This window comes from Ailuropoda melanoleuca, chromosome 5, assembly GCF_002007445.2.
Source record: "Ailuropoda melanoleuca isolate Jingjing chromosome 5, ASM200744v2, whole genome shotgun sequence".
Taxonomy (NCBI): Eukaryota; Metazoa; Chordata; class Mammalia; order Carnivora; family Ursidae; genus Ailuropoda; species Ailuropoda melanoleuca.
Genome location: NC_048222.1, coordinates 73,819,697 through 73,844,963, shown reverse-complemented (window position 1 = coordinate 73,844,963; position 25,267 = coordinate 73,819,697). Strand labels below are relative to the sequence as shown.

At 36.5% G+C, this 25,267-nt stretch overlaps 1 protein-coding gene across 12 annotated transcripts in view; it reads left to right on the top strand.

The window, feature by feature from the left end:
- ADAM28 (ADAM metallopeptidase domain 28) overlaps positions 1–25,267 on the top strand; it is a 68,107-nt gene that overhangs the window by 5,851 nt on the left and 36,989 nt on the right. For 9 of the 12 annotated variants that reach the window (XR_004625744.1, XR_004625745.1, XR_002144135.2 and 6 more), the window contains exons 2-10: positions 2,812–2,915; positions 8,843–8,919; positions 10,449–10,527; positions 11,632–11,708; positions 13,499–13,688; positions 16,409–16,480; positions 17,527–17,598; positions 19,782–19,951; positions 22,414–22,498. Coding sequence is in view for 6 of the 12 variants with exons in the window: in XM_011234090.3 (XP_011232392.1) it covers positions 2,812–2,915; positions 8,843–8,919; positions 10,449–10,527; positions 11,632–11,708; positions 13,499–13,688; positions 16,409–16,480; positions 17,527–17,598; positions 19,782–19,951; positions 22,414–22,498 (926 nt within the window). In the remaining 6 variants the exon portion in view is untranslated. Of the gene's footprint in view, positions 1–2,811; positions 2,916–8,842; positions 8,920–10,156; positions 10,412–10,448; positions 10,528–11,631; positions 11,709–13,498; positions 13,689–16,408; positions 16,481–17,526; positions 17,599–19,781; positions 19,952–22,413; positions 22,499–25,267 lie in introns of those variants that run through there. The other 3 variants (XM_011234093.3, XM_034661253.1, XM_034661252.1) reach the window with 3 other exon arrangements.

Genomic DNA, 25,267 nt, shown 5'->3' with positions numbered 1-25,267 from the left:
GAATTCCTCTTAAAAATAATTCCTAGGGGGGCACCTGGGTGGTTTAGTCGGTTAAACATCTGACTCTTGATTTTGGCTCAGGACATGACCTCAGGGTCTTGAGATGGAGCCCTGAGCTGGGTTTGCACTGGGCATGGAGTCTGCTTGGGATTCTCTCTCCCCTTCTCCTGCCCCTCCTTGTTTGCTTATGCATGTGTGCATGTGCTCTCTCTCTCTCTCTTAAAATATAAAAGAAAATTAAAACAATAACTTGTAGAAACAATGTTGACATGAGAATTCAAAATACATATAGAAGTTTGGATGAGATAACTGTTCAATTCTCTTTCAATATGACTGCAGGCTCAAAAATTTTCCTTCCATACTAGTAAAAGTGTTCTAATTGTTTGCTTCTCTAATTTTCATTATTTTCATGCTTCATATGCAAAAATGAAAATTTATCTGCATTGCAAAAGCTGATGGAGCTGATATTGGAGCTTTTCTTACTGTGTCTTAGTTTTAGTCATTACAATTGGAAAATATAAGAAAAAATATTACAGTCAGAAGTAGCATACATTAGTTATTTCATTTTTGTAACACTGTAGTTTTCAGACTACTTCTACTCAATTATGCTGACATTGATTAGCATCTTAGAAGATTAGTTTGGCTTCTGCCTTCCTGTACTAGCTTTTGCCTGTACTGCTTGCTACATTCCTCTATAGAGGATTCAAGGTAGCAAAGGAGATGGAAAAATCCAAAAGAAATATTTTCACCAAATAGAGAAACACTTAAAAACGTTCATTGGGGAACTGTTTGAAGATATAGGTTCAAGATTTGGGAGGAAGTGTGGACTTCTGATTTTGTCTATCTCTACACTTAAATAAATAACTCTCTGACATAACTCCGTTAAACTTCTGTGTGTAGCATTATCCATTATTCATCAGAAGTGATTATTACCAACCAGCTTGCTTATTTGTTCTGCTCCACTAAATCTTCTCCTACCTTTTTTTTAATTAATAATAATATTTATTATATTATTTTAGTCACCACACAGTACATCCCTAGTTTTTGATGTAAAGTTCCATGATTCATTACTTGCACATAACACCCAGTACACTATGCAATAGGTGCCCTCCTTAATACCCATCACCGGCCTATCCCATTCCCCCACCCCCGAAGCCCTGTTTGTTTCCTAGAGTGCATAGTCTCTCATGGTTCATTCCCCTTCTGTTTACCACCCCCTTTCTTCTTCCCCTTCTTCTCCCACCGATCTTCCTACTTCTTATGTTCCATAAATGAGTGAAACCATATGATAATTGTCCTTCTCTGCTTGACTTATTTCACTTGGCATTATCTCCTCCAGTCCCGTCCATGTTGCAGCAAATGTTGAGAAATTGTTCTTTTTGATGGCTGAGTAATATTCCATTGTATATATGGACCACAGCTTCTTAATCCAGTCATTTGTTGAAGGGCATCTCGGCTCCTTCCACGATTTAGCTATTGTGGACAATGCTGCTATGAACATTGGGGTGCATAAGGCCCTTCTCTTCACTACATCTGTATCTTTGGAGTAAATACCCAGTAGTGCAATGGCTGGATCGTAGGGTAGCTCAATTTTTAACTTTTTAAGGGAACTCCACACTGTTTTCCAAAGTGGCTGTACCAACTTGCATTCCCACCAAAAATGTAAGAGGGATCCCCTTTCTCCACATCTTCTCCAAAGTTGTTGTTTCTTGCCTTGTCAATTTTTGCCATTTTAACTGGTGAAAGGTGGTATCTCAATGTGGTTTTGATTTGAATTTCCCTGATGGCTAATGATTTTGAACATTTTTTCATGTGTCTGTTAGCCATTTGTATGTCCTCATTGGAAAAGTGTCTGTTCATATCTTCTGCCCATTTTATGATTTGTTTATTTGTTTCTCGTGTATTGAGTTTGAGAAGTTCTTTGTAGATCTTGGATACCAGTCCTTTATCTGTGGTGTCCTTTGCAAATATATTCTCCCATTCCATGGGCTGCTCTTAGTTTTTTTGACTGTTTCCTTGGCTGTGCAGAAGCTTTTTATCTTGATGAAGTCCCACAAGTTCATTTTATCTTTTGTTTCTCTTGCCTTTGGAGATGTGTCATGAAAAAGGTTGCTTAGGCCGATGTCGTAGAGGTTGCTGCTTATGTTCTCCTCTAGGATTTTGATGGATTCCTGTCTCACATCGAGGTCTTTCATCCATTTGGAGTTTATCTTTGTGTATGGTGTGAGAGAGTGGTCAAGTTTCATTCTTTTGCATGTAGCTGTCCAATTTTCCCAGCACCATTTATTGAAGAGACTGTCTTTTTTCCATTGGATGTTTTTTCCTGCTTTATCAAAGATTAGTTGCCCAAAGAACCGAGGGTCCATTTCTGGGTTCTCTATTCTGTTGCATTGGTCTATGTGTCTGTTTTTGTGCCAGTGCCATACTGTCTTTGTGGTCACAGCTTTGTAGTATAGCTTGAAATCAGGCAACATGATGCCCTCAGCTTTGTTTTTCCTTTTCATCAGTTCCTTGGTGATTCAGGACCTTTTCTGATTCCACACAAATTTAAGGGCTGTTTGTTCCATTTCTTTGAAAAATGTCATTGGTATTTTGATAGAGATGGCATTGAAAGTGTAGATTGCTCTGGGTAGCATAGACATTTTAACTATGCTAAGTCTTCCAATCCATGAGCATAGAATAGTTTTCCATCTTTTTGTGTCTTCTTCAATGTCTTTCAAGAGTGATTTGTAGTTTCTAGAATATATATCCTTTACGTCTCTGGTTAAGTTAATCTCAGAATTAACTTCTCCTACCTTTTTTCCCCCTCAGTAAATGCTATCAAAGATTTCCCTGGAGTAAAGAACTATGAAGTGGTTTATCCCAGAAGACTTCATCCACTACATAAAAGAGAGGTCAAGGAGCCAGAGCAACAGGTACAACTTTTTACTTAACAAAGTATCTTGAAAAAATATGCATAGATATATTTACATATGGTATATGTATATATATAAAACATGTATATACATATTTATATATAGACATTTGCATTTTTTGTTTGACCTATCATATTTTTATTAACTATTATCAACCTCATTTTGAAGATTAAGATTCTGACAGTTGAAATAAACTGCCCAAGGTCACACAGAAAGTAAACTTTAATACTTTTATGGTAATTTATAATACTGTGTACTTCCAAAGACATTCAATACAACTTATTTTATCTATTATCTATCGATCATCTATGTATCTATGTACACACATACAAACAAAGCCATGAACATTAAAACTGAAGTAGAAAAAAAAATACTGTGGGTGAATATCAAGTTAGAATGAATTACTATAGTAAAACATGAAATTTACCTTTGTCTTTTCTAAAGAGAAAGTTATTAAACTTTGTATAGTTCTTATTACTTAATGAAAAAACACATTCTCAGTCAAAAGATAAAAGCTAAAACATGTGATTCATTCAATAATTTTCTAAGTACCTGCACCCAGAAGTCTTCTGCTGGGAGCCAGGAAAAATTTAGATAAATGAGACATAAATAATAACTTGCAGAAATATTGTAAGATGCCACTCCCTGGGAGTACCTACTCCCCCACAGGATAAGGTTCCTGACAGATGATTTCTTCTAAATCAAATGTTTATGATAGCAGAACCCATAGTAGACCCTGTTTATCAAAATAATTCTCTCTCAACAAAACGTTTCTGTTTAATTTAAAAGAGACCTACAGGCATTGGATTCTTCATCAGTATGGCTTCCTTAAATGTTTTCTAGCACTCTCTTAAAAATGCCAGATATCAGGACACCTGGGTGGCTCAGTTGGTTGGTGAAGTGTCTGCCTTTGGCTCAGGTCAGGATCCCAGGGTCCTGGAATGGAGCCCCATGTTGGATTCCTTGCTCAGCAGGGAGCCTGCTTCTCCCTCTCCCTCTGCCGTTAGCTTCCCCTGCTTTGTTCTCTCTCTCTCTGACAAATAAGTAAATTAAAAAAAAATTAAATACCAGATACATTTTGTTGCTGAATATTCTGAGGAAAATTTGAATACACATCCAATATCTTTTATAGTAGTTATAAAGTGATTTCCTTATAAAACAAATGTAAGCTTTTGAACAATTTATTTTGAGGAAAAGCTGTGGAGTAGTTACCGGTACCTGATAGATGATCAATCTTAATTTTTGGAGTAGTTGAGTAGATGGATGTAGTTGATGCAATGTGCTTGATATTTATTGCAAATACATTGTTTATCTAGTCCACAATTCAATTAACTGGTTGTATGAACCTTATATTTTCCTAATCCATAGTGAAAGGTAAAGGATCTGAATTGAAAGGCTTGTTTATATTCACATCTTAACTTTATTAATTTTCTCTGCATAAATTTAGATACAAATGAACTTCAAATTCTGCATCTTTAAATTGAGATAATAATAGTAATACTTGTCTTATATGGCTATTTTGAGAAAACTTATGTGAAAAGCAAAGCAGCATGCAATTATTAAGTCCCTGTTTAAGATTATGTTATGACACTGTCCTATGTAACTCATCACCCTCCACTTCTTATGACAAATCATCATGGCTCTTTTGCTTGATGCTATGGTTTACTAAGCCATTTTTCTTCTTTCTGCTTCTTGACACAACCTCCTTCTTAGTCAGCTTTGTTATTCTCAAGGCCTTTCTTAATAATACACCTGTTTCCACCTCTTTGCCTTTCTTAAGGATTTTTTTTCCTAACTAACATGTTCTCCATATATGTATTGCCCAGTCCATTTTATATCCTTTGTGAAGTCACCATGGAATAGTTCATGCTTCAAGAATAGTCAGTATTACACCATTTGGCTCTTGATTTTCTTGTAATATTGATTTTACTATAGTTATGGTGTGTGCATGTGTGTACGTGTGTGTGTGTGTGTCCGCATGTCTGTGAGAGTAAGTTTAATCTTCTCTTCTGGTTTAAAATGGCCCAGGTCAATTAAAAAAAAAAGTATTTTCTACGTCTTTAACATGCCTCTACCCCTCCTTCACTCTGGTCTCTCAACACCTGTCCTATGAAAAGGGACATTCTATAAATGCCCATTGGTTCAAAGAAATCCTATAAAACATGTCAATTTTATCTTTTGAAGGAAATAAAAACATTACACCAAATTCCATAGAGAATGGAAGGAAAATATATCTAAATGACTCGAATGCTTCAATTTTATTTTCCTTTTGGAGTTTTGTGTAGTTTTCTCCTTGCTGCCTTCATTTTAGGCAGTAGAAGGTAATATGTTAGCCATGAATAACTTAAGGGGGGGGCTACTGAATGCTTCCAGCCATCTCACAAATATGTGTAACTCAGACATGTTTACCTTTTAGTATTCAAGTGGCAATGATGTTCTCAGGTGCTGCTTGATGCCTTTGAAGTACCCCACAACAAGAATGTGATTGAACCATTAAAAGTAATTCCTGGTTAAAGAAACATTCCAAGAGCATTAATCTGCTTTTCCAAGCCAGTGTTTTCCATGTTCTGGTATTTCAGAATTTTACCTCCTTACCCTGGTCACAAATGTCTAGTTTCCATTCTTACAGCTCTTGCTGTAGATTCTACTGTGTATAGAATCACCAGATTTAGCAAATAAAAATACAAGATACCTAGTTAAATTTGAATGTCAGATAAATAATGAATGCTTTTTTTTTTTTTAGTGTAAGTAATCTCAAATATTGTATGGGACATGCTTATATTTAGAAAATTGTTCACTTTATGTGGAATTCAGATTTAACTGATGTCCTGCATTTTAGGCGACAGTCATACCATGTGGCTTTTCCCTTTGAACATCTAGGGCTAAGCCCTAGCAGTCTCGCTGGGATACCAGCCATTGTTCTGTTATGAATGTAAGGTCCCATGCTGCTGCATGTCTGATATTTCAGTCCTGCGCTGTCAGGGTTACTGAGTTCTGCCACCTCACACCTGTCTCACAAGCATAGACTAGAGAAGCCAGGACACCCTTGTCTGCCACACTGCAGGCACATTCTTTTGGCATAGAATCTTCTCTTTTTGTTCAGGTACAGCTTGTAAGCAATGAGAACACTGTCTTATAGATAGAAGCCAAGTTCTTAGAAGTTATCTTCATGGCTTTAGGGTCGAGACTATCAGTCTTCCTTGTGCAAAGAATTGATTAGCAATTACTTGAAACATCCAGAATTTGGAATGCATGTGACTGAAGGGATCTCTGCATCCCATAGATGTTACATAGATCTCAGTCTAGATTACTCATTCCTCAAGGCAGTGAAGAGGAGGACTTGTGTACTTCTTATTAAGCAAACGTGCCCCCTACTGGTCCAGAGAACTGAGGCACTGGCTTTACCTGTCAGCTGTGCCAAGAGCATGGCCCCATCCTTTCGACTTCATCACACCTGGCTCAGTTACTTAAGATTTGAACTAGAATTAATTATCCTTTGAAAAATTTTCTGGAGGGGTCACTCAAGGCCAGAGTATAAACTTGAAAGCTATATTCATTATTGTATTTTTAATTATGTTTTATATGCATGGCATAAAGAAAACTAAGTATTTGTTGAATAAATAAGCAAATGAACAAACGAGCTAATGAATGAATTAGTACGTTGTCCATATAACTACATAGATATAACTGCAGTACATTGTCCATATATCTGCATAGATAAATATTTGACAAGTTCTTAATCAAGGTCCCTGATGTTGGGAACTTAACATTCAAAGCTAATCCCTATCTTCCCAGGATTTTGCTTCCAGAGCACACACTCTCCCTTGGAGGTCAAAACTGCCATGCTGTTGGCTCATGCCCCCAAATAGAATATCTGGTAGCACAACGCCTCCCATATATTGGGAACAACTTCAGGCCTTAGCTAGGTCTGCCACGGTTTCTGGAGGACTCAACTTACTCTATGTTATGACAACAGTTGTACTACTGGCATTAAACCTCCCTGGGACTTCTACGGTGAGCTTTGCTGTTTGCTGTGTGCCCATGGGTATCATCTTCACTTTACACTCTTGCTCCCATCCCAGGAACATCCAGGTTGGTGGCCTTCCCAGTCCACCCATTCAAACTTAACCATGGCATTTTTCCTGGAGAAAGTGTTTGTTTATATGTCCCTGTGACCAGCTAACCTTGATCTTTGGGCTCTAAATCATTTCCTTCTAGTGGATACTCTGCAATCAAGATGTATATTTCCTCCCCTAACCCATAGTTCAGGACCCAGGTTGCATACAAGTAGAATAGATTTTTTATTAGCAGGCATTTCTCTCCAGCACAGACTTCTACTAGGGACGTACAGTTATCCACATCACCCAGTGCACCCTCTTTCATAAATATTTGTTTTCCTCCTTGTTGTTTCCTTTCATCTATAATCTCTGTGCCAGTATCGGCTAAAACTTTCAGTCCAAAAGCAATGATCTTTTCTAAAACAATTTCCAAATAATATTATAGGTGAAGATCCACTAAAATCTATTACTGACAGGAAATAGATATCTGGAAGGCTCTTCTGGGCAGAAGATTATATCTACTATCCTTCTAATATTTTAATTCCGTCTGGCCTTTCTTAAGTCTAAATGATAAGTCGTTACAATGATTCCCCATAACTCTATTTTCAACCCTCAGGCTTTTTTCCCCCAACCTCCTGCTATTCATCAACATGAAGTGAATTACAGCAGCCTCTCCTCATCTAGACATACAGTATGGGATATTTATATATAGGAGTTTTTGGCATCAGAGAGGACTCCAGTAATTAATCATTTAAGGGGAATGCAGGCTATACCAACTGACCTTGGAGATGGCAAATCCCTGCACAATCCCCCTGACCTGCAGTTCCTAACTCTTTATTGTCCCTTGCTGGCCTCAGATACTGCTCTAGCCAGAAGAGGGGGGAGAGAAGAAAAACTTGGCCTTGGGTGAGGCCCAGCAGAGGAAACAGCATTCAGTCATATTTTGTCTGCCATATTTAGATCTCTTTAATAATAATGCCATGGCGCTCCCCAGTGAATTTTTAGATATTGAGTGTAACCAGGTTAATAACTCTGTTCTATAGAACAAAATCAGATTCAGTACCCAATTTCATCTTCTTTAATGAACAGTCCTTCGTGTCTCTTTTTGTGTATATAAATCTCAAAACTGTTCTTTTCCACATGAGGTTTGCTTGAGGTGATATTTTCTCATTCTGAACTCCTGAGACTTTATTTTCTTCCTGATGACTTCTCTCTGCTTTTGAGTACATATTTCTGTTGTTTTGTTCATATTCTGACGTCCGGTTAGCCGTGAGAAGACCTCCAGACCAAAAATCATCAGTAGGAGTCTTTGAGGTCTTTTGGTTTGTGGGCATATTATTCCTTCTTCTCAAATAAATTCCCCACCCTGCTTCACCTGGCTAATTCATATCTCAGCTTTCATGTTACTTCCTCAAGAAAGCCTTTCCTGACCTTAAGATGTTAGACATCCTACATTGCACTCATATTTATATCACTTATCATATAACATAAATCACTTTTATTGTCTGTCTTTCCACAGGATTATAAGCTTTCTGACAGTAGGTATCAATTTTTCTTGCTTAGAGTTGAATTTCCAGAACTGAGTAGAGTCATGCATATAATTAGCACTCAAATAATATTTGTAAAATGCATGGGTGGGTGGGTGGATGGGTAGATGGATGGATAGAAAGGTCTCAGATAATTTGTCTATTCAGTTGGCAGAGTTTGATTTGTTAAAAGAGGCTGGAAGCAGACATTTGCTATATAAACTATATACACAACCATTAAAGAAAGCAGACATTGCTTGCTAATGATTAAAAAGATGAACGCAGTCAAATGAATATTTGCGTGTGTTTGCAATCACCAGTAAATGTTTGTGCATTTTTGCAGGAAAAATTTGAAACCGAATTGAAGTATAAAATGACAGTTAATGGGAAAATTGCAGTGCTTTATTTGAAAAAAAACAAGTAAGTGTTTTTACTTCTGATATTATCCTTAACCAACAACAAGTTGGCATGTGGAAAGTGTACTAATTGAGGCTCTCAAGAACCTCTGCTAAGTTTTTTCTCTCAACTGGCCCAAGGAGTTTGGTGAATATTTGTTCCTACCGAAATAGTGGAAATACACTGAGTAAAATAACAGTTTACTAGTGTTTGGATCCTTCTAGAATAAAGCACAATGCATGAGATACAAGAAGATACACATTTTATCAAATTCTGTGAAAAAGCAGATAGATTTTTAAATCTTCCCCTACATTATTGTAGTTTATTATTATAATACTGAAAGATTAGATATTAAAACAATTTGCAACCATTTCCATCAGGAAAAAACAAAAGAGACATATATAATTAAATAAACTCTAGGACCAAAGAACAAGTCAGTGGTAAAACTGGAATTGGGCTCTCCTGATGCCCACACCAGTGCTCCTTCCACTCAGCTAACACTAACCCACCCACTTTCTCATGCATTATATTGTCGTCTTGTACCTTCATTCTCTGCGTTCAGGTCAGCTACATTCAACATTTCTTTCAAGTTTCACTTCCTCAGCTCTGGCTTAAATCTTGATGATCCTATATCTCGACTCTTTCAAAAGTAGTTTTTGCCCCTAATTCTGTGCTTTCAAGCTCTTTCAATCCCTAAACCGTTCTATATAGTACAGCAAGATTTTTTTTTTCCCCTCAAATGGGCTATTGCCTTTTGCAACAAATCACAACTGCCTGGACTTTGGAAATGGTGGGGTAGAATGGAAATAGTACAGGTGTGAATTTTAGGCAGACCTAGATATGATCCCTTGCTACTCGAACTGTGTAATCTCATCTGAAAAATGAAGCAAGTCGTATTTACCTTATCAGATTTCAGAAAGGATTAAATGAATGATCCATGGGAAGTGTCTAACTCAGTGGCTGGCATAGAGATGGCATTTAACATTTATTAGTTATTTCCTTTTCTCCTTGCCCTGCCTCTTTAAAAATATATCCAGACTCCTATGTGCTGCTGGGTAATTGAAAGAATCCTGAGAAGCTCAATGAAAATGCCAGAAGGGCTCTAACTACAAAAAGCAAGTCAATTCCCAATACACTTTCCACTGCTACAGTTGTTAGCAGTAACTGGGAACCGAAAAGGACTGGGTGAAAACGTAGTTGTCATAAACTGGTGAGGAGTGCCGCTCTTTTCAGTCATTTTTATCAACTCTACCCTTCACAGTTCCATTTCTTCCAAAAATATCCCCTCAGAGAACTATCAAAGTCTGATGAGAAAGCAGACACAGTTCCATACTACTCAGGAACGTCCACACTACTCAGGAACGTCAAAGACTCAGCTCCCTCAATCTTTGCATTGTAAGCATCTTCTTCATGCTTGGACTCATCTTGAGGGCTTAGGAGAAGGAGCTCAGGAGTTAAAACTTTCCTGCACATCCAGCGGAAGCTTTCACTTTGATCACTGCACTTTTCAATTAACGTGAGTAAACATGAATTCTTTTCCTTTTTTTCTCTAGGGGTCTCCTTGCACCAGGTTACGTGGAAACACATTATAATTCCACTGGAGAGGAGGTCACCACAAGCCCACAAATCATGGTAAAAGAATATCCTAGAATCATTGTCAATTGGGGTGTGACCCCATACCCAAAGGCAGTGTCATTGCCAGACATAGTGAAAGTGAAACAGCATTTACAACATTGGTGCTTTTTCTAGCAGTGGTAATTTCTTATTAGATCCTCTAATATTTGTGCAGTTTGACAAGAACAAAGGCATTCCTTGACAACCATGGTAACCCCTTCCAGCCTTCAGGCGCTCCCTATGAGAGAATGGGCAGGAGCTTCTCATTTTCATTAGAAGAGTGAAAATTAAATACATCTTGTGTTCTTAGTCAATGCTGATCACCTCTCTAGATCATATAATGTCTCCAACTCAAGACTATTTCCTCAATGACAGAATTATAGAATTCTGATTTCCTTAAATATTTTTTTACTCTTGACTCTTATTTAGAGAAGATGGCTGTGGGAAGTAGTGTGAGGAGTATTTTATCATTGCCATCTTTTTTGAGCTCCATTTTTCTATTGGAAGGCCTTCAGGTATTCTCTTATAGCGATGGCACAGACGTTTATGTGGGCCAATACATCACCTGTCTCAAAGCAGAAAGGTATGCTTGATTAAAGTACATCCACATGGAAAAGTGCTAGAATTGGACATTTTGCTTCAGATGGAGAAGGGGATGTCACACTAACTCAGTCTGCTGAAACTCTTTGAATAAATCAAGAAATAACAATATAATCCTGATAACCTATTCTTTGGAAAAAGCTTATAGGTGTTAGAAAAAAAAAAGAGCAATTAGCCAAGGGAAAGAATGAATGTCTGATGTTTTGGGAACTCAGATTTTAAACCTCTATCTATAAGTTTGTTTCTTCCAGACTGCATACACCTCTGTTTTCCTTTTTCTGCAATACCAGTATTTATTTAGTAACTGCTCTTTAAGCATTGGATTAATTAACTAAATATTACAGATTTTAATCATAAAGAGCTTCTTAACCATTTTTTTACATCTCTAAGTTGACTGTTGCTCAGCATAAAATTATTTGAAAACATTATAGATCTTGTTTCAAGCTTTCAAATTCAAATTTAGCAGTGGATCTAAGAAACATGCACTTTCCTTTACAAAAAAACCCTTTTTTGTTTCTTTAGGATGACTGCTATTACCAAGGACACATCATGAATGAAAAAGTTTCAGATGCTAGCATCAGCACATGCAGGGGTCTAAGGTAAGCCTTCATGAATGGTTTATGTATACCTGTAGTATTGGCATTGAGTGTGTGTGTTTTAAAAAACCTGAAGAATCTCAAATAGAATGAATTATTCTGTATGTAGTTAAATATGAATCCTAGGAAACAGGGCTTCTCTTAATGGTCGTTTGTAAATTTACACATTTGAATTGCTTGCAGAGGTGGGTTTGTTTGTCTGCTTGTTTTCAAAATATAGGTTTTTGAGTCTGACTCTTTAGGGAATGGAAGCCCTTCTCTATCTTTCCTCTTTACTCTAAACTCTCTCTTCAGCTTGTCCTATTCATTCTCATGACATTCTTTTCTTCTGTATATTAATGACCCCCAGACATCTTTTTAGAGTGAGATATTTCTTCTGATGCCCAGACTTGATTATCTAATTTTGTCTTCCATATATCCATATCTCTTCCATATCAGGATAGATTAATGAACTCTCAATCTTAATAAACCCCAAATCAAACTAATGTTTTTCTCCCAAATCTGGTGTTTTTCCAGTGTTCCTCATCTCAGTGAATGAAATAATCAACCAACCACTTGCCCAATCCAGAAACCTAGGTTCCTTGATGATTTCTAGCCTCTCAACTACCCATTTTTTAAAAAAGATTTTATTTATTTATTTGACAGAGAGAGACAGCCAGCGAGAGAGGAGACACAAGCAGGGGGAGTGGGAGAGGAAGAAGCAGGCTCCCAGCAGAGGAGCCTGATGCAGGGCTTGATTCCAGAATGCGAGGATCACATCCTGAGCCTAAGGCAGACGCTTAATGACTAAGCCACCCAGGCGTCCCTCAATTACTCATTTTCAATCCATTATCAAGCCCTATTGATTAGATATTCTATATATTCGCTGAGATTATTCACTACATTCTCTCTCTACTGCCACATCCTAGTCCAAACTACTGTGATCCTTTATGCAGACCATTGCAACAAACCACCTACTTACTTATCTCTTTGTCTTCTAGTTCCGTGTACACTTAATCCAATCTCCTATTATATATTCTTATATATTTTTGTCCTAGCAGTTACATGAATATTTCATATGTCATATAATTATATTATTTGTGGGTCAAATGTATTATTTGATCCACATCCATCTTCCTCATTTGACTATAAGCTCCATGAGAGGAGAAATCATGACTCTTTTTTCTTATTGTCTGCCCTTAATCCAATGACTAATGAATAATGGGTGCTCCCTAAATATTGGTTAAATGAATCTTAGCCTGCAGCTTCAGCAGAGATAATAGAGAAGAAATTGGTAATATTTGTTGATCTTGTGCTTTACGTATTATGTCCTTCAACCTTTATAATCATTCTATTAGGTAAGTATTATTCTCATATTATAGATGGAGAAACTGAGACTGTATGAGATTAAGTAACTTTTCCACGGTATCACATCTAAGAAGTTATAGACCCAGAATCTTAACTCTTATTTATAAGACTTCAAAGTCTTCATTTTCAGTGCAACTTTAGAGCAGACAAAGTATTAGATTAGAAGAGTATTGGGTGCCAATCAGGAAATTTCCATTCTAGTGTCAGCACTGACATAAATTAGCTACATGGCATTACAGTAGTCATTTCTTCCCAACAGGTCCCATTTCCTCATAGAAAAAAATAAGTTTAGGCCATCTGTAAGTGTATCTTCAGCTGCAATGTTACACTATTTTCTATTGCCATGAGCTTAAAATTATGTGGTATTGGAAATTTTTTGGAGTCTATAAGTCTATAGCACCCAAAAGCAGGAATATTTTTTAAACCTGGATTTTCATGTTTTTCAGGGGTTACTTCAGTCAGGGAGATCAAAAGTACTTCATTGAACCTTTAAGCCCCACAAATCAGGATGGACAGGAACATGCACTCTTCAAGTATGATCCCGATGAAAAGACTAACAGCACCTGTGGGATGGATGACATATTATGGGCACATGGATCTCGGCAGAGTGTGGTTCTACCTGCCACCAGTCTGGTGGTATGCATACTGTCATTTTTTATTTGCAGTGCTTTCATGTATCCTGTCCTAGCTGCCCCGGATTCCAGTCTTAATAGTTGCAATTAACAGAAACTTTATAGTCTTTGTTGAACTACTAGTACTAACTAGCTGTAAAGATACTAAAACCTCATTGTATATTGATGATTTTTTTAGTAAGTATCTGTGGATTAACCATTATTAACAACAATGTGCCAGGGCTAAAAAAATTATAAATACAATGCTTGCGCTCTAGGAACAGGCAACTTTGACAATACTATAACATACAACAAAGGTATAAAGTATTATTACTTTGACATAAAATATCCTGCTGTCTTTATGAATGAATTCATTCAATAGTTTTCCTTCTTAAAGTACTGCCATTGGTTCTGGCGATGTAGCAGGGAGCAAAAATAAATACAGGATATGCCCAGAGGAACTTAGAATATTCTTATATATATGAATTCAGCTTCCAGTCACAGAAGAAAAATGAATATGGCTCGTTTGAAACCATAGGGAGTATATAAAAACTCATTGCCATAATTACTTTAATTTCCTTCAGAAGATGCTTTATATCCAATCATCTCTTCTAAATGTTCTCAGAATCCATAAGTACGGGGCAGAATTGATCTTAACAGAAGAAAATCTCTTTGGGGTTCAATCTGCTGCGGGTTTAAATTCTACCAGTGATATGATACTAGGAATCCAGAAGAACTACCCCTAGAGATGAAGGATAAAAGAATCAAGGATAATTTCTAGATTTGGACCTAAGCAAATGGTGAATGGTTGTACTGTTAACTGAGCTGGGGAGAATGAGGTAAAAGCAGGTTTTGTTTGAGGTTTGGGAATCAGTTTTATTTTGACCATGTTAGATTTGTGGTATTGGACATTTGAATGGATGCATGAAATAGGTAATTATAACAGTCTGGCCTTTAGAGGAGAGGCCAAGGCTGGAGATACACATTTGATAGTAATTAGTGCAGAGTTTCTATTTATAGAAGGCATAACACAGGATGGGATTACCTAGGAAGATGTGTAGATAAAGAATGGGACCCAGGGTTGAGCTTTTATGAGGGCCTCTAATATATAGAGGTCGAGATGAGAGTGAGTTAAAAATCCCCAGGGCGCCTGGGTGGCACAGTGGTTAAGTGTCTGCCTTCGGCTCAGGGCGTGATCCCGGCGTTCTGGGATCGAGCCCCAAATCAGGCTCCTCTGCTATGAGCCTGCTTCTTCCTCTCACTCCCCCTGCTTGTGTTCCCTCTCTCGCTGGCTGTCTCTATCTCTGTCAAATAAATAAATAAAATCTTAAAAAAAAAAAATCCCTGTATGCTTAGGGCCCCGCTTCCTACTGTAATCTCTCTACCTCGTAGTTCCCGCCCACTGACAACCTCCCCGCATTCCGTTCTGAAAAACATTTTTTTTCTGTGCTTTAAACATGCCAATATCAATTCTTGCAGAGTCTTTTTGTTCATTTTTTTTCCTCTGCTGAAATTATCTTCCAATTTATCTTCCCTTCCCTGATTTCTTATTTTCATTAATATGTCTGCTGCATGACCAGCTCCTTAGAGCTTTCCCTAACATCTCTTGAAATAACTACCTCGGCACACAGTATCACGTGACTCCGTTTAATCCTCCGCATAGCACTAATCACCACCTGATTTACCTATGCCTGTTTGCCTAGTGGGAGCTCTGTAAGCCCACAGAACACGTCTGTTTCACTGCTTTACTCCTAGTGCCCACAGCAGTAGTGGTGCACAGTGTAAGTGCTAATGTGTTCTTTCTAATCGAAGCTCATTTGCCTGTTAAAAGACAACCACTTCTGGGGCACCTGGGTGGCTCAGTCTGTTAAGCGTCGGACTCCTGGTTTCCGCTGAGGTTATGATCTCAGGGTAGTGCGGTCCAGCGGCGAGTCAGACTTCATGCTCAGCACTGATTCTGCTTGACATTCTCTCTCCCTCTCCCTCTGCCCTACCAACCACCTGTGTTCCATTAATCTCTGTCTCTCAAATAAATAAATAAAATCTTAAAAAAAAAGACAACTTCCAGAAATGCAACATAATAAACTTTGATAGTTTATTATTTAGTATGAATAATGTATCTGCTACTATTCAAAAGAACAATCCACTATGAAATGTATCTTTTGTTGTTGTTTTGTTTTGTTTTGTGTAGAAAAAGGAACAGAAAATAGGGAAGCTTGGAACGTGGGAAAGAGATCCAGCTCTGTCTGAGGAGAAGGGAGCAGACTAGATGCCATGGTGTGGTGGCTCTGGGCATTGTACCAATGCTAAGGAAGGGGGTGCTCACTGGGAGAGAGAGAAAAGGCTACTTAAAACCAACAATAATAACAAGAAACACTAGGAGGATGCTGAAGTCACTGTTTCTCTATTTCAGGACATGATAGTAGAGAAAGCCCATTGTTCAAAAACTCCGAAGACACTGGTTTTAGTTCCAGCACATGTATTAGCTAGATGTGCAATCATTTAAATTCTGGCAAAATGAAGGGGTCAGACTAGAATGTCACTGATGTCCCTTCCAGCTCTGATATTCTGAGTCTTGTCTATAGATAATTCTGCTTGGTTAGTTAGAGTTAAAATGGTAATGTTGTTTTCCTTTGTTGCCAGATATCAACCAATATTTTCTAAAATTACACATTTCAAGTAAAAGAATGACTCTTGCAGAGAATGATATTGTCTCAGTAATTTTTGTTTTTATATTTATTACAGAAAACAAAAGACCAGAAGGGGCCAGAACATAAGAAATACATAGAATATTATTTGGTCCTGGATAATGGTGAGGTAATTGTAACAGATAAATGTGTCTTTTAAAAATCCTCTTCTATATAAATTTATTATGGGAAATATTAAATATATAGATCGGTTTTGAAGAATCAAGACTATGAGCTATTCTTTTTTATGAATTGTTCTGATCCTAGGAAATTTGGCATATAATTAGACTGATATGATTTTTCCTTCTCAGGAATGTGCACCGGATATGATATGCACAAAGTGAACTTTTTGCATTTTATCTTTTATTATTGTCTCCAAACTTAGTTTCCAATTAAATTCTTTTGACATTTTGTCTTTCATTAAGCAGTTAAATCACTGGTAAGTTAGAATTTATCCTCATCAGGGAGTGGCAAATGTACAAGACTGATGAATGGAATCTTCTGAAAAAGGCATTTTTTTGGTAATATTCATTGTTTATATTATTTTAAAAGAACACATTATCAAATATTGGAAACCTAAGGTTCACATAATGAATGAATGAAGATTCACATAATCTCAAAAGGGAAATCTTTGCACTATGATAATATGAGTAAGTTAGTTTGTTCATGCCCTAAATCTTGGCCTCTCATTATACTACATTTATTTACCATTTATCATATATATATATATATATATATATATCTCACCATGGTTTCGTAAGCTGTGCAGAATTGGTGCAAGGAATAGATTATTTGTATACACACACACACACACACAAAAATAATCTATTCCTTGCACCAATTCTGCACAGTTTATGAAACCGTGGTATTTAAATGGAAAAATATTTGGAGTAATTCCTTAGAACTTTACACTGAGCTACTACTTCAGGGGTAATACATCATCTCTACTCTGAAAGTACTTTAACATAGCTTAAGAAATAAGGAAACATTATGCTTCTATCTGTTAACTGTTAACTTTTATAACTGATTGTTAATTATAACCACTGATAAGTAAAATAAACTGAAGTTGCCTTTTTTTTTTTTTTTGCCTTTTAACTATATTCATTTCTTTTAGTGCCCGTATTTTGTCATGGTTGGTTTTTTGTTGTTGTTGTTTGTGGTGTTTTTTTTTTTCAGTTTAAAAAGTACAATCAAGATCCAGAGGAAATAAGAAAGAGGGTGTTTGAAATGGCCAATTATGTCAACATGGTATGATATATTTCAAGTGCAATTTTAACCATTTGTGAGGCAGTGTCATTGGGTGTATCTATGAATGCTTGTGAAGCAGGGAAAGAAAGTCAGTACTCCTGAGATTAATACTGCTGATTAATTCTTGAAATTTTGCTACTTAATTGAATATCAATATTACATGATAGAGATGTTCCTCACCTACATGCCACACTATTCTCAGGTTGATGAAGGTATAAGAGATGATTTTGTTTGAATTGCTTTTTTGTTTTTTTAAAGCCTGGGGAGACATCACTGACCAGCAAATCCCAACAGAAAGCCAGTCTATGGGAGAGCATGGGAAAACAAACAAAATCAGCCAAATTCTGGCACAGTAGTATCTTTAATACATGATTTCATTGAATCTTCAAATTCTGAGATATTCCTAAACCTAATATATAGCTAAAGAATTAGATTCTGGGAAGCAAAGCTATTTGCCTAAAATCACAAAGTTAGGAAATGGTAGAGATAAGATTTGAACTTGGATTGGTTGGATTTCAAAGTCCATTTCAATTGGGAAAGATGTTGCTTTTGGCTTGTAAACAGGATTTTATCATCTAATTAACAAAATCTTTTAAAAATGATTTCTGTATGCCCCCTGCTTAAATCTTAATTGTTAGTGTCTTGTTAGTTGAACATACAGTGAGTCTGCCTACTTACATGGGTGAGTCACTTTGGGGTAGCCTGCAAATTCTCTAAGGATAGAGAGAAAATGAGGGTGGGTTCAATGACCAACATCATCCATATCTTGTCTCTCACCGCAAAGATCATGCTGACTCCTCTTAAAGAACCCCAAGAACTGGCCCTATTTATTGAACATCTCCTTTGTGACAGGAACTTTTCTAGATGACAGAAATAAAGTGGGGAACAAAACTGACAAATATCCCCTCAAGGAGTTTACATTTTTGTTCAAGATGAGCATAAGTACACCAAATAAAGAGTATGTAGGATGGTGATTAGAAGTGCTATAAAAAAAAACAGTGTATAAAAAAGAGTGATAGAGAGAGAGGTTCATCTTGGGTGCTATGTTAAATAGGGAAGCCCAAGTCCAAGGTGTCCAAAGTGACATTTGAGCAGGGAAAGGAAGGGAGATAAGTGTCTGACCCTAGGGGAGGGTGTGCAAGACAGAGTGAAGTTCTGAGGACAGAAGCTAGATTGTCATATTTGAGAAACAGTGGGACGGCCATTGTGGCTGGCATGCAGTAAACCAGGGCAAGGGTGGAAGGAGATGACATCTGATGGGTAGCCATGGCCTGAACCTGCAGCTCCTGGTAGGCCTGGGTAAGGACTTTTTGGTATTCTTCACAGGCAAGGAAGACATTGGAGAGCCTGAGCTGAGGTGTAACATGTTCAGATGTGTGTTCTTAAAAGATTATCTTGGCCATTATGTTGGAAATAAACTGAAGTAAAGCAATTGGCAGAAATAAGACCAGATAGGAAAATTATTCCCTAATTTGGCTCACAAGATGATGGTGGCTTGAGAAAAAGCAATGGTAGTGGAACAACTGAGAATAGCTGATCTCTGGATAGAGTCCATAAGGTAGATGAGGTAGATGAGAGATGAGAAGAATAAGGAAAGGAGAAGAGTCAAGTGACATCAAGGGTTGGACCTGAGAAACTTTAAGAATGGGTAACATGGAGGGGGATAGTAACTCAGAAGACAGATGAGGATTTCCATTTAGAACACATTCGCTTTGAGATATCTTTTTGTATAAAGATTTCCAGGTGCACATCATTATGTTGCATACTAAAACTAATATAATGTTCTATGTCAATTATATCTCAACAAAAATATTATTGTTTTTTAGTGGGGGTGGCAATGGCAATGGATTGCTAATTTTTAATAAAGTGTTCTATGAGTAAGTAATTTTTTTGAATGTGTACATGTTTCATGTTACATTTTTATATTTAAGAAATGAAAATATTAGAGACTTTACATTTCAAAAATCAGAGTAATAACACTAGGAAATTTCCCTGCGATGAAGGGTAGACATGTCCATATTGACAATGCCCTCCACATGTCCAGCACCCTGACATGTGTCAGGTTATATCATTGTAAAATTTTGAAAAATTTAATTAAATTAAATTAATTAAATTACATTGAAAATATTGAAAGATAATATCCCCATTATGTTGTTCTTTTGACATGTATTCTTTTTGGACAGCTTTATAAAAAGCTCAATACTCACGTGGTCTTAGTCGGTATGGAAATCTGGAATGATGAGGATAAAATAAAGATAAGCCCAAATGCAAGTTTCACCTTGGAAAATTTTTCTAAATGGAGGGGAAGTATCCTCCGAAGAAGAAAACATCATGATATCGCTCAGTTAATCACGTATGTATAGATTTTCCCCTTTGTATGTTAAATGGTATTTAGCATAGAAACTTTCCAAAGCCTTGGCAAAGCAAGTGGTATCTCAGGGGATAGGGTAAGAGGAAGTGGTTTACGCAAGGGGGTTAAAAGTTTAAAAAGTATTCATTTGAATCTTGTGAATATGCTCTAACCTTTGTTGCATGTATTTCTTTTTCTTTTGTTTTTGAAGAAAAGCTAACAATTTAGCAATGGTTCATCAGAATTTTGTCTGTTTTGATTAGGCATACAGAAAGGAAAGACAGGTTTAGATAATGGCAAGAGAAATTTCGAATCAATGTTTTAAAAGACTTGATTAGCCTTAAGCACTGGTCAGGACAAACTTCAAGGATTGAAAGATGATTGTGTATTATATTCTCATCCCACACCTCTACCATCCCCCTGAAATGACCAATTAAAAAGAAACAGGAAGTAAATCTGATGACTATAAATTAGACAAGACTGCTGAGCACATGCCTCAAAATAAATCAAGAAAATTCTGCTGGATAGTGTGCAGCTGGAATCAGAAAGAATCAGCAAGAAGTGACTTAAAATTATTCAAGTTTTACTTCGTAAGAAAACAGGAGTTGTTATAGGAAATAAGAATTAATTAATATTGTGTTGGTTATCTACTACACGTAACATATCAGCCCACAACTTCCTGACTTAAAATAAGTCTTCTTATCTTAAGTGTCTGGTTCCTTGCCTGGTATGGCTGGAGCATGGACACTGGTTGGTCATCTCTGCATATACGGCTTTCATGTGGCTAACTTGGACTGCCTCCAGCATGGCAGTCTCAGGGTTCTAGAGATCTTGCAAGGTGACTAGTTTTTCCCCAGAAGAAGCATTCTAAGAGGACCAAGAGAAAGCTTCAAGACTTCCATAATGAAGCTTAGAAATTGCACAGTGTCTACTAGGTATTTATCCAAAGGATACAAAAATAGTGATTCAGTGGGACATTTGCACCCGAATGGTTATACCAGCAATGTCCACAACAGCCAAAATATTGAAAGAGCCCAGATGTCCATTGACAAATGAATGGATAAAGAAGATGTAGTATATATATACACAATGGAATATTACTCGGCCATTGAAAAGAATGAAATCTTGCCATTTGCAATGACGTGGATAGAATTAGAGTGTATTATGCTAAGTGAAATAAGTCAGTCAGAGAGAAACAAATACCATATGATTTCAGTCATATGTGGAATTTAAGAAACAAAATAGATGAACATAGGGGAAGGGAAAGGAAAGTAAAATAAGATGAAAACAGAGAGGGAGGCACACCATAAGAGACTCTTAAGTATAGGGAACAAACTGAGGGTTGCTGGAGGGGAGGTAGGTGGGGGATGGGGTAATTGGGTGATGGGCATTAAAGAGGGCACAAAATGGCAATCCAACGTCAAGAGTAGATTTCCTGACTAGACTAGAATAAACAAGATAAAAGTACTAAAAAGATATGATGGAAGGAAATAACTGTCCTTTCACTTGTAAACGAAAGTCATGGCCTTTACCTGACAAATTAACAAAAGGTATATGTCTATACCTAGGCATAACCAGATAAGAACCTTGTAGTACAACTATACTCTACCCACTGAAAACAGGAACCAAAATAGCTAACTCCATAATGGGAGAAGCTTTTATTTATTATAAATGAACTGGTAGTGAGTATTAAACCCACACATATGCGGACTTAAGTATAAGTAATTTTATAATTTTTAAAGAGGATATAAATGCCATGTATCTTTATAAAGGGGGAAGAAGTTCTCTAATTTTCCTTATTTTTCATGGCAAAAATGAGGATGATAACTGGGAAAATATAAGTTCAACTTTTTATTTATTCTTTGTAAATTACTAAAGACAAACCAGGGCTAGGATCTTGAACAGATAGCAGAATAATAGCAAAGGTAGCACATGGAGTCATTACAAATTGAAAGAAAAACAAAATGAATAAAACGAAAAAATAAAATTAAAATTATGAAAGACCAAACCAATCATCTATGCAAATAAATGCAAGTGGTTCAAATTTCTTTTTAGTAACAAATACTTCAATAACATAAATGCTTCAGTAACACAAATATGTTCAGAATGGGCCCAAATTCCAAATCCCACTATCTAAAACTGCTAAAAGAGAACAAAAGTAAATGGATGTAAAAATGTATGAGAGAAAAATATAAATTAAAACAAAGCATATGTAATAATACTAATATACAAATAAAAATATATATAAAATATTAAAATTGATTATATCCAGGTGCTTATACTTAGGTGATATGACAACCATTGCATATTAAAAGAAAGCCTAATGCAAATTCAAAAACTGAAGGAAATATTTAAGTTATTATTCATAATATGAGTTTCTCTGTTAACCATTTAGAGTTCTGGATTATCTATAGAACATATAGTTGAGAATCATAGCTGTTATATTATTTCTTTTTCTCTTGCAGAGCAACAAAACTTTCTGGAACAACCGTGGGCCTTGCTTTCATGTCTACAATGTGCTCTCCTTATCATTCTGTTGGCATTGTTCAGGTTTGTTTGAAGATAAATAGTTGGTTCTACAGTTCAAGTGTGTCAAAAGCTCTTTTTTTTCTGAATCATGTAGTTTTTTTGCTGTTGGTGTTGATATGGTAAATAACATGGATTGAATTTCAAATGTTGAAACAATCTTGCATATCCAGTATAAACCCAGTATGGTCATAATGCATTATATTTTTTATATCTTGCTGGATTCAATAAGCTAACTTATCTTAAGGATTTCTATATTCTGTATAATCATGAGGGATATTAGTCTGTAGTCGTCTTTTCCTGCATTTTTCAGGTTTTGTTTTTAGGGTAAATCTGGCCACACAAAATATGTTCCCAACTCTTCAATTTTCTGGAATGTCTTGGTAAAATTGGCATTATTCCTCCCTAAAATATTTGGTACAATTCATCAGTAAAACCATATGCATCTGGCAATGTCCTTATGGAAAGGTTTTTAACTACAAATACAATTTCTTCCATAGACACAGGACTATTCAGGTTATTTATCTTTTTCTTCAGTGAGCTTTGGTAATTTGTGTCTTTAAGGAGTGTCCATTTAATTTACACTGACATAAATTTGTTGACAATATTCCTGTAATATCTTTTTTTAAATATCTGTAGAATTTTTTATATCTGTAGTAATGTCCTCTCTCATTCATGATATTGGTAATTTACTTCTTTTTCTTGTGGTCAGTTTCACTAAGAATTTATTAATTTTATTCACTTCTGAGAAACCACTTTTGCTTTACTGATGCTTTGTGGTTTTCCTGCTTTTGGTTTCATTGATTTCTGTTCTTGCCTTGATTATCTTTGTATTAAACATTTATTAATATTTTAATTAAAAACCGAAAGCAGATTTTCATTATCTGTGTCTACCAAATGTGTCCTACTTATTATTATTTTCAATATTTCAAATATTAAGGGAATAATATAAACACACAATTATTAATGTTGATGTAGACTCGTGGGTCTACTAATCTTAAACTAGGTAATGACATTTGATATACTTATGATGAAGAAAGAAAAATTAAGAAGTTATGTATTTGTATAAATATATCTATTTCACTTCATATTTATTGTTTTCACAACTTCTAAGTTTCAATCATGTTTTTTTTGTTATTGTGCTTTCTTTTTTAGCTTTAGTTTTGGAACTATTTTTCTTTTTCTTTTTTTTTTAATTATGTTTTGATGTAGTGTTCAGTGATTCATTAGATATGTATAACACCCAGTGCTCATCACAACACATGCCCTCCTTAATACCCATCACCCTGTTACCTCTTACCCCTACCCCTTCCCCTCTGAAACCCTCAGTTTGTTTCCCGGGGTCCATTGTTGCTCATGGTTTGTCTCCCTCTCTGATTTCTCCCACTTCAGATTTCCCTCCCTTCCCCAATGGTCCTTTGTGCTATTCCTTATGCTCCATACATGAGTGAAACCATATGATAATTGTCTTTCTCTGCTTGACTTACTTCACTTAACATAATCCCCTCCAGTTCCATCCATGTTGATGCAAATGGTGATTTCCTGATTTGTCAAAGATTAGTTGCCCGTAGAGTTGAGGGTCCATTTCTGGGTTCTCTATTCTGTTCCATTGGTCTATGTGTCAGTTTTTGTGCCAGTACCATGCTGTCTTGGTGATCACAGTTTTGTAATATAGCTTGAAGTCAGGCAACATGATGCCTCCAGCTTTGTTTCTCTTTTTCTTCATTCCCTTGGTGATTTGGGGTCTTTTCATCCCTTCTGATGGCTGAATAATATTCCATTATATATATAGACCACATCTTCTTTATCTGTTCATCTGTTGAAGGGCCTCTCGCCTCCTTCCATAGTTTGGCTATTGTGGACATTGCTGCTATGAACATTGGGGCTCATGTGCCCCTTCTTTTCCCTACATCTGTATCTTTGGGATAAATACTTAGTAGTGTGATTGCTGGGTTGTAGGGTAGCTCTATTTTTAAATCTTGAGGAACCTCCATATTGTTTTCCAGAGTGTCTATACCAGCTTGCATCCCCACAAATAGTGTAAGAGGGCTCCCCTTTCTCCACATCCTCTCCAACATTTGTTGTTTCCTGTTTTGTTAATTTTTGCCATTCTAACTGGTATAAGGTGGTATCTCATTTTGGTTTTGATTTGTATTTCCCTGATGGCTAGTGATGTTGAGCATTTATTCATGTGTCTGTTAGCCATTTGTATGTCTTCTTTGGAGAAGTGTCTATTCATGTCTTCTGCCCATTTTTTGACTGGGTAATTTGTTTTTTGAGTGTTGAGTTTGAGAAGTTCTTTATAGATCTTGGATAACAGCCCTTTATCTGTAATGTCATTTGCAAATATCTTCTCCCGTTCTGTGGGTTGTCTCTTAGCTTTGTTGACTGTTTCCTTTGCTGTGCAGAAGCTTTTTATCTTGATGAAGTCCCAAAAGTTCATTTTCGCTTTTGTTTCCCTTGCCTTTGAAGACATGTCTTGAAAGAGGTTGCTGTGGCCGATGTCAAAGAGGTTATTGCCTATGTTCTCCTCTGGATTTTGATGGATTCCTATCTCACATTGAGGTCTTTCATCCATTTTGAGTTTATCTTTGTGTATGGTGTAAGGGAATGGTCCACTTTCATTCTTTATATATAGCTGTCCAATTTTCTTGGCACCACTTATTGAAGAGACTGTTTTTTCTCCATTGGATATTTTTTCCTGATTTGTCAAAGATTAGTTATCCATAGAGTTGAGGGTCCATTTCTGGAGTCTCTATTCTGTTCTATTGGTCTATGTGTCTGTTTTTGCAC